Genomic DNA, 10,317 nt, shown 5'->3' on the forward strand with positions numbered 1-10,317 from the left:
CCCTTTTGAATTACATTAATTTCAAAAATCTAATTCCCTCGGAGTTCTATTTTGGGAATCATTCTTAATTACTTAAACACTATGGCCAAATTGCACCTAAGAACCATGATTTAAATAAGGATTGACAGAACAGTCATGTAAAACTTTCTTTAAAGTTTGGGAATTTAGTGCAAAATATTGTGGGAAATGAAATTTCTATTAAGAAATGTCCGACCCTAAAGAGAATTTTTAGAAGAGTTTATTTGAGCCAAACTGATGACATTGCTGAAGAGCAAGATCTCAGATGCTCCAGAGAATAACAGTTTTGCAGCTTCATTTTTGCATTTACGTGAAAGTAGGAGAAAACAAGGAAAGCATTGGATTACAGGATAGTTAACAAGATTATGTGCTCTCTTGAGGGTAGGGTGGTCATGTTTTATTTCAAAGGTGTGATAACCTAGATGCACACAACAAATGAACAGGGCTTACTTAAAGCAAAGACAAACCTTTTACTAAAGAATTTATATGCTTGGGGCACAGCTTACCCACCATGACCTGTCCAATTTATAGCAGGGTGAATTTATGACCAGATCACTCTGTGAGGTTACTTTCCACAGAACCATCCGCCCCACTTTTTCCCAACAGAAACAACATTAATAACAGGTGAAAATGTGCTGAAGGAAAATAATGCAATCTTTCTAAAATATGGAAGTAGATATTTCTAGTTTTGAATCACTAGGAAACGTGCAAAACCATGTGCTTTGTTGTTTGTTTTCAGTGGATTTAGGTAATATTTTCTGAGTAGGGATGGGAGATTTTCCTTCCTTTCTATTTTCTCTCCTCACAAATGACCCACGTTTCCTATCCCAGTTTTATCTTAAACTTTGAGTTAAAACTCATCTAAAAAACTCAGTACAAAATAATGTAAAAAAAAAACCAAAACAAAACAAACCCACAAACTTTGTTCTGACTTCAGAGTAAAACTAAAGTTCTTGGAGTCAGTGTTCAGGATTATCCAACAACCACCTGCAATGTCTTGACCCATCTTTGGGAGGGAAAGGTTGGTTAATACCACTAATCAAATATAGATTTATGGGGGAAGAAAACATATGTAGATTTCAGGAGTGTAATTTTAGAAATCTGCCCAAATAAATTGTAAAAGCATCTTTTCTTTTCTTCCTATCAGTGTCCTGAATTTCTAGACCTTGAAAAATCTAAACTTAAATCCAAAGAATCGCTCTCAAGCGGCGTGCATCTGAACACAGCTTCGGAAGACAACTTGACTTCACGTTTAAAACAAGACAGTGAGCTCTCTTTAGAGCTTCGCTCGCGGCAAAGAAAAACTTACCTTCCTCCAATTAGGCATCCTTCTTTGACAGATTCATCCCCAAGCACTGTAGGAATCTTGGGTCTTCATAGGCATGTTTCTGATCCTGGTCTTCCGGGGAAATAATCATTTTGTACTATTTATTCCACATACAATGTAAGTGCTTTTAATGGCTGTTTTCCTTTTTGTATTTAAATCCTCTCTACTTGACTCAGGGGCTCAAAGGTACCATTATATGCAAAAGTACTGTATATTTTCCTAAACTGAAGCTTGTAAGGTAAAACTGAGCAGTTAGGATGTAAATATACATATGAACTCTTTTGTTCCAAATGTTAAAACTGCCAGCATCTCAAGGCACCTTATTTTTTATTTTTATTTTTTAAATCATGTGCATGTTAGGAAACTCCAGTTTCTCTTGCATGGAGACTCCTATTTACTGCTTTCACTAAATCAGCACCTTGCTATGAAAATGCCTTCAATTAGAAACCAAGGGATAAAATTGTTCGTGGATGCAACTCAGATGATCCTCAACCCAAGGAGTGCAAGGAGGAAAAAGGGGACTTAGTTTTGAGAACTGACACGCTGCTGTATCAGGATGTTCATAGTTAATTACGTTCATTCCACCACACTGGGGGAAAAATGCAGTTTTAGAGCTGTAAATCTCTGACAAGACACGTAGCCATCTCCAAATATACGAATATAGGCAAGCATTACTGAGGACAAAGAGGCCTGTCCGTTTAAAATCCTGCCACTAACTGCATTTACAAACTACCTAAAACGCTTCCCATGGGCACATTTCCTTGAATGATTAGAAACAAGTTTCTCTCATTTTTCTTTCTTTAGGGCATGGGGAGGGAGAACTGCTAAAGACTGACCCACAAAGACTGATATCCACAGCTTTCTTCTGATTTATATTCCAGGGCAATCTTGAATTTGATCTAAAGTGTGATTGCACATAGTTTTCTTTTAAAAAAATGTGCAACTTGAATGGACTTGCATGGCGAAACTAGCTTTCACTGAGTATAGGTTGTCCTGCGGCTTCCTAATCCCAGCTGCGGAGAAACCGTGTGCATTTACTTGCCTGTAAAGGAATGTACACGTCAACAGTAAAATTGTAGTTTTACTGGGCTATTCACACACACTTGCTAATCAAAGATTAAATGAAAATCTGTTATCTTTGGATTGGGCTGAATATATATGGACGCTAGAAGATCAGAACACACAAAGGAATATATTTTAATATTTTCAACTGTTAGATTTTCTTTTGGGGAGGGAGATCTAGACCACTTATAAAATCAAGGTACAGAAAAAAATTGTAAGTTAATGTAAGGTTCTGATTAGTCAAGTTCTGGTGAAGTTTTATTTTTCAATTCATTTGAGTACAATTTTAAACATATCATGGGCTGAAGCATTGTATTTGTTCCTTCTGAACAAAATTTTGAAATTCGTTGAAGTTTTCTTAGTCCGTTACTAATTCTTACACTCATATAGTTTTAAAGAAACATTATACCTCTGCACATTATTAACTATGGATTTACCTTTGCCAATTTATACTAATATATTACTGTCCAATACAAGCAACTTGTTTAAAGTAAAAACTATTGCGCAATTTAAAATATGATTAAAGTAACCTAAAATTGCTCCCTATATATTTTTAAATGGTCACATAAATTGATCATCTGTGTGGGAGGCAATCTGTAGGCATGAGCATTTAAATCCCTGTTTAATTTTTGAAACACCAAAACGTGTAATCAAGTACAGATGGCAACGTGACCAGCCGATTCAATAGAAGTATAATTTCACCAGCTTCCCCAAACATTTGGTGTTTTGCAGATAGAAATGTGGGGACTAACTGATGCTTTTATTTCCTCATTCAACGAGCAATTGCGGGTGCCTAGCGGGGGAGAGAGAAAAGGCTAACCGATAGAGGATGATTTGGGTTTTTATTTCCATATTTAGGCACATTTTTGCAGCTGCAACAAATTTCATAAGGATTGCCAACGTAAAGCTCCAGGGAAATTCAGAATAAATTCTCCAGACACTGTTCATTTGTAGGGGGAGAGAATTTGGCAGGTGAGGAATTTCGATCTGATTGATTAGTGACTGCTGCAGCTGCAACATTTGGGATGACATGCATAAAACCCAGCCTGGCGCGCAAAGCTGCCGTGCTTCATAAAAACTGAGCGGGAAGGAACGGGGGCAGCGTGCAAGCATCCAGACTGTCTAAACTGTAGCATGACATCAACCTTTGTTTCTTAAATTCTTTATATAAAATAATTATTTGATATTAAAATCTAAATCAGAGAGGTTTAGGAAGATCCCTTCCTACTAAGTTTATTAGCTTAAAAAGAGCCTGAACAATATAAAGATTTCATTATTTAGACATAAGCATCAGAAGATTCAATGGTTAAAATGCCTTATACATGACCAAAGCAGTTATCTTAATTTACAAAATCCATCCCTTTGTCCCAGCCAAAGATCTAATACCTAAAATCACTGTCACTCGCCCCATGGGCTGTAGCAAAAACAGTCTGTCCCCTCCACCGTGAAAGCAGGGTTTCGCTGCTGCAACCAATAGTAACTGTGGTTCAGCTACCACTCTCCCTTCAGGTAATTAGAAGCACTCACATAACACCTTTTGCTTTCCACCTAAAAATATTGTTACCTGGTCCCCAGACCTAAATAAAATGCCATCTAAAACCTAAAGTTTATTTGGATTAGATGTTTCCTACTGTTATGTATTGCTGAGCAGAGATTTAAAACTTAAGAATTATAATTTTACCCAGTAGGGGAGTCCCATTCTCTAATTAGTTAACGACAGAACCAAGAATGAAAAATGCTGAAGCAATGTTCTTGCTGGGTTTTAAAACTAATAATCACTCAGTCAAACAAGCATAGGAAGGCAGGGGGGGCACATTTGGGACATAGTTTCTCAAGTCCATTATAATGGGTTGGTCATCACAGCCGACCTTTCCGATTCTCCAAGTCAGGAGATACAGAAGCCAAGTCAGAGCAGCGTGGCATGTGGTGTCCAGTTTAATATGCACGTATAAAGGTTGCTTACAAGTCCTTTGGGAGTTTGATTTCTAGCAATGGTTCCAAAATGCCTGAAAGAACACTCTTTATCCAAATGTTATTTTAAAGCCCCATCTTATATTATCTAAGAATAAAATTTATCACATCATCAGCATATCTAAAATAATTATTGACAGTATCTTTCCCCTGAATGCTTTCCATGGTTAGAAAAAGGAATTCGATAGATCTAGTTGCTAAAAATGAATTGCAGCATTAACTAATTTATAATACAGTGTAGTCTTTAAATTGCTTATCCATGGTTCAAACCGAAACTAGATCAATATATTTAATCAGACTTCTTACTGCAAATCAAAACTTTTATAAATTACTAAAAATTTCAAATGTTAGGTTTCTAATTATATTTTTGCAGTAAAACCAACGTGTCTATCAGGTGAGTTCAAAGAGTTACTGGGAAGAGATGTAAGTGCGGTTCTCCAATTAGCAGCCCTAGCACGAACAACCTGGGAACTTACAGAAATGCATATTCTTGGGCCCCACCCAGACCTACTAAATCAGAAACCCAACGGGTGGGACCCAGCAATCTCTTTTAAGAATCCCTCCCCCATAAGGTCCTGACACACGAAAAACTTTTAAGAATGAACAATGAGAGCATGGGTTCTGCAGTCGGACTAACTTGGGGATCAGCTTGAGTGCTTTCATTAGTAGCTGTGTGACTCTGAGCAAGTTCATTAAGGTTCCTGAGTCTTTTTCCTGAATCTGTGAAAATGAGATAATGGTACCTACCTTCAAGAAGCTTGAGGAGGAAATGAGATGCCATATAGTAAAGTGCCTGGCACACGGTAGGCGCTCAAAAATTGCTAGATTCTTCAGTTCTTATCCAGGAACATGACATTAAAGTCAGGAAAACAAATACTTTTCACAATTTAGCTTTTGCACAATGTGCTAAGTCTCCAACTGAACAGCTCTTACCAAGACTGAAGTTTTTGATTCAGAAAAACACAAACGTAGCTATTGTTTTCTCTCCCTTAATTGTATTTTGCACTATTAGGTTTATAGCTTTAAAGTAATACTGTTTAAAATAATACGGAGTATGAATCTTGTTACAAACACATCTAGTCTGAATCGATGTGAAAGGCCCAGTATGCAAAGGCGATCTGTCAAATTCAGGGCAGCCAGAATGGATCCTGTAAAGGCTGCCTCCCTGGGGGAGCCCCTTTAGATTCATTGTGTAGTTCCCAAACGGATAGGGACATTTCCTCTGCTACAACATCCCAGTTTGTCAACTATTACCTTTGTCCAACATTCATAAAATTCTACATTCTTTGCCTTGCAATTGTTTTCTAGGTTTGCAGTAGCTCCCTTCCTCACTTCTCCAGTGTTCTCAAAGCTCTTTTCTTGTGTTTCTACGTAAGTTATAATCCAGTGATGTTAACATTTTAAAAACTAAAAGGATGGTGTTTTTAAATGCTTTATAAAGTATTAGGTATCGTGATTGATCAGTGCCCAAGCTTAGAATAATTACATTTTTATGGTACAAATACACTTTGTTTTAAGCATATGCAATATAGAAAATTCATAGGAGGACAAATTATAAATGACAGTATGAAAAGAAATTATCACAAGGCTTATTTATATAAACCATTAAGTGGAGGTTGAGGGATATTATTAACAAGTTATTTAAAACTAACAAGTTAGCCTGGTCAGTGTGGCTCAGTCGGTTGGCGCGTCCATCGTCCCAAGCACCAAAAGGCGATGGGCTTGCTCCTCGGTGAGGGCGCATATCCAGGTTGTGGGTTCAATCCCTGGTCAGGGCATGTGCCGTGGGCAACCCAGTCATATCTCTCTCACACTGATGTTTCTCTATCTCTACTGAAAAAAAATAAAACTAACAAGTTATTACTATGAATAGAAGAATAAAACATCTACAGAAATCAATGCTAAGAACACAGATGTTAAGAATACAATCAATTGACCAACTTCATTATTCTACCAATCATAATCCAACTTTTAAATGGGAATAGCAATAATTACAGAAATAGTCCCAATAAAACGTTAGTATATAAAGTGGCAATATTAACATGGTTATTCTTGAAAAGCTAATGTCAAGACTTAAATTCCTAAATTGTAGTCATGACATCTGTGACTTCCATTAATTTATATTTTGAGAGACATAAAATAATTTGGTACACTTCTGATTTTAAAGTGCTATATGTTTAACCTTAATTCTCTGTACTGTTTTATTGTTTTTAAATTGAAAATAGTCACAACTATATTTTTTCATGCTGACATTACATTGTTTGACTGTACAAGAAAACTCCACACCATTCCATCATCATTATTTTATTTAGGAGTAAAATTCAAGGATCAGTAACCTTATAATTAACTCCTCCACAGTTTCATCAAAATGCACCTGTAATTACAGCAACTTTGAAATGACAAGACACCCTTTTTCCTAATATTAAATAAGATAAAAATATTGAGGAATCCCTAGTTTTTATCTCCTAGGCACCTACTGATTTTAATTAAAGGCACATTACCTCATTTTAGCTGAAATCTGCATTCTATAATTTAGATCGGAAAATGTATTTAACAGAATGTTTTGCCGATTAAAGAATAGATTTCAAAAAATAATGTATGATCACTTGAAAATATCAGTTTATATATTAACTGATATAAAGAAGCCCAGTTGCATTGGTTAAGTAGTATCTTGGAATGCTTTAAACATAATGAAACAATCTACCAAAACACACACTATTTCCGTCCTTATGCACATAATGTAGCATGAAATCATGATGCTTTTGAAATACTCTGTGCAGAAATATTTATTTTTTAGCAAATATTTTCTTCAAAGATTGGTATGTGGTATTGACAGTGTAATCTACTTGCACAACTAGTTTTGCAATAACCTCTACAAATAACTGTAAATACAAAAACTGTAAATGTCATGTAAAAATGATTGCAAATTTTTGGTAGCTAAAAGTGTACAAGTTGTATTGAAAATATAGCATATATACATAATTTAAGAATGAAGCATATAATTTCTCATCTATTTATACATGAAAACTGAAGAATTTGTAAAAGAAATTATTTTGGGGAAAAAGAAAGTAAATCTCAATAGCTAGTTAGGATACTTTTATTAGCAAAGTCAACTATTTCCAACATTTTACTAGGCACAGTACGATACAGGCATGGTGGTGCTGATGTATTTCACGAAATCACGTAATTGTAACAGTGCATCTACAGTTTTACCTACGTTCCACTAGGACACTGGTCAGCTGGACTGAGTGGGAAAAGCATTAAATCAAAATTAAGCAAAAACATTTTTATTTTATTGCTGCCTATCAAGAATACAATAGTTATTTACTAAAACATTTGATCACTTAAAATTTCTGATGCTGAAGAAGTTTTAACTTACTTGTAAAATAAAATTGTTATAATGTATGCTTGATTCATTTGTCATCTGGATCAAATATCCAGATTAACATTATTTTCATTTGTGTAAGTTTCATACATTCTAGAATCATTAATCTATTATTTAAGAAAAAAAGTCAAACTGTCTTCAAAGAAAACTTTTAAATAAAATTTGTTGGTCACGGTGGAAATTTGCTAAGCTAAGGACTGTTTAATCTGTTTAGAAGATTTAGATCTAGTGGTTTAGAATTCCCACCATTCATTTTTAAGGTTTAAAAGTCCAAGAGAACATTTCTCTATTTGATAAATGAAAAACTAAACCAAATACAGATTAGCAGAAATCACTGTATTGATATCTACAAGTGAGGCTGATTATAAAACAAGAATCAAAATATGAAAAAGCTTAATATTTAAAAACATCTCTTGTAAGAAAAATTGGGGGGTACTGAATTTAGATTGCTTTGGGAATTGAAACATGCACCCAAAAGTTTAGTTAATTCTAAAATCATTTTTAAATGGCCTATAATTTTCAAAAGAATATGGCTCTTTAGTTTGTATGTTTCTAGAACAATCATACTAGCACTGCTCAGGTTGTCCTTTGAAATTTCAGTAATTGTAGCAAGGTAAAATGTGATTAAATCCAGTTAACTAAAATGCAAATGACAGTATGCATGTATCTGTAAAGTACATATTTATATTTTTATGCTTAAGAGAAAAGGTTGGACAGCCACCCACCCCACATACACACAAGCAATGTTACCAGAAGGTACTAATTCCTGGCATAGCTAGTAAATGATGAGCTCACTCAATTCTTCTCATTCCCTGTAAACTTTCCAAATTGCCACTATCTCTGATGTTGCAGAAGAGGTACACCTTAAAACAGTAAGTAGCACATAGGCAAGGGCCCTCCTCATTCTCTAACTCTATGCACATCATAGTTATGTAGAAGTGCTGCCAATGTCGACTTACTATCTATTCAGATATATAGAAGCACACCTGAGTTTTGAATGCTCGCAAATACACAAAGCTGCATATTACCAAGCTACCTGGGCAAAAGGAATGTTAAGTAACATAAGACTCTTCTTTTATATGCCAGTAAAATACATTTTTAAAAACAAGTAGAAAAAGACATGGCAAGAATTAAAAGCACAAGGTTTCTCAGAATTCAAATGAGCTGATAGACAAATTTTTTGTAAGTTTTCCAGTGTTTTGCAGGACATTTTGTGCTCAATACTCTAAATGACAGAACAATTTTAATATATGTATATATGTGATGCCATGGCCTTATTCTAGACCACAAATATATGAACAGTATTCATTTAAAATCCTTTCTGCATTTATCACTGTAACAGTTCAAAATATTTTTTGCATCACCTAATATTGTTATGAAGTCTAGACATACTCTTGGATACCTTAGCATTGTACATTTCTTTCAAAGCCCTTTACTATGGTACATGACTGAATTGAGACCAAAAAATATTGTGATCTTTTAATACAAGTTTAAGGTAATAAAACACCCATGGTTGCATTATAAAGTTTAAAAGAAAAATATGCTAAACTGAAAGAAGTGTTGGAATTTACTTCCTAGATTTACCAGATTTTTCACAAATTTATTCCTATTAGTCTCTCAGAAAACTGCTACAAATAGGAGAAAACATATCATCTATGAAGTTGTCAAACAGAAAGACCAAGAAAAGCACAGTTCCGACAAACAGTATTTATTTTGTTTGTCCAGTTCAGTAATGCCATAAGGTTACAAGTGAACTTGACTTGTATTTTTACTTAAAGTAATCACAAATCGATGTTTTTGTTACTTTTTAATTGCACACTTTAAGCTACATTAATAAATTCTACTTTCTTCCAGGGTTTTTTCTGGAAATAAACATATCACTTAATATTTTTATTATTTTTGTTTCTGAATGCATGCTTAAATAGAGCAAATGAGCACAGTCCTTAGGATTACACTTACAGTGGACCAAATTAACATTCTAATAGTATTGATTTCCCCTTGATGTAATTTAAAATGTGTAAACTAGCACTGGCAATAGAAGTGGAATACCTGACATTTATTTGGCAGTCTTTTTGGCATAGGTGAATTACTGCACTGCTATTTGAATGGAAGCCTCTCATAATATGTATGTAACAGATTTTGTATGATACTAAAATTTACAGCAAGCTATTTGAATGTTTATTAAAAAATTCTCAAAATGACATGGAAATGTGTACTGTATAAATAAAAGCACTTGGAGATTAAGAGTGTATATTATTCAATAACTTATACCATAAGAAAACCGGGCATGAATTAACCAGTACAAACTACCATATTGATACAACATATTAATTGTCCAGTCGTGTTCATCATAAAACCATTTATTACTTTAGTGATGGATGTTGGTTTACATCAGTTATCTTAAAACACTGAGTGAATTGCATTTCAGTATAAAAACCCCAGTAAAATATTTTACCTATTTTTTGTCAGGTCAGCAAAAAATGTATTTTTTGGTGTGCTGCAGAATTTTGGTAATTATGTCCCCCATGAGATGAAAAAGATTGAAAATCGCTAC

At 34.5% G+C, this 10,317-nt stretch overlaps 1 protein-coding gene across 1 annotated transcript in view; it reads left to right on the forward strand.

The window, feature by feature from the left end:
- KCNH7 (potassium voltage-gated channel subfamily H member 7) overlaps positions 1 to 3,221 on the forward strand; it is a 391,952-nt gene extending 388,731 nt beyond the window's left edge. The window contains exon 15 of the mRNA XM_016197612.2: positions 1,166 to 3,221. Within this exon, the coding sequence (XP_016053098.1) occupies positions 1,166 to 1,432 (267 nt within the window). The 3' untranslated portion in view covers positions 1,433 to 3,221. The remainder of the gene's footprint in view (positions 1 to 1,165) is intronic.
- The last annotated feature ends 7,096 nt before the right edge of the window (positions 3,222 to 10,317 follow it).

Source organism: Miniopterus natalensis, chromosome 8, assembly GCF_054644295.1.
Source record: "Miniopterus natalensis isolate mMinNat1 chromosome 8, mMinNat1.hap1, whole genome shotgun sequence".
NCBI lineage: Eukaryota > Metazoa > Chordata > Mammalia > Chiroptera > Miniopteridae > Miniopterus > Miniopterus natalensis.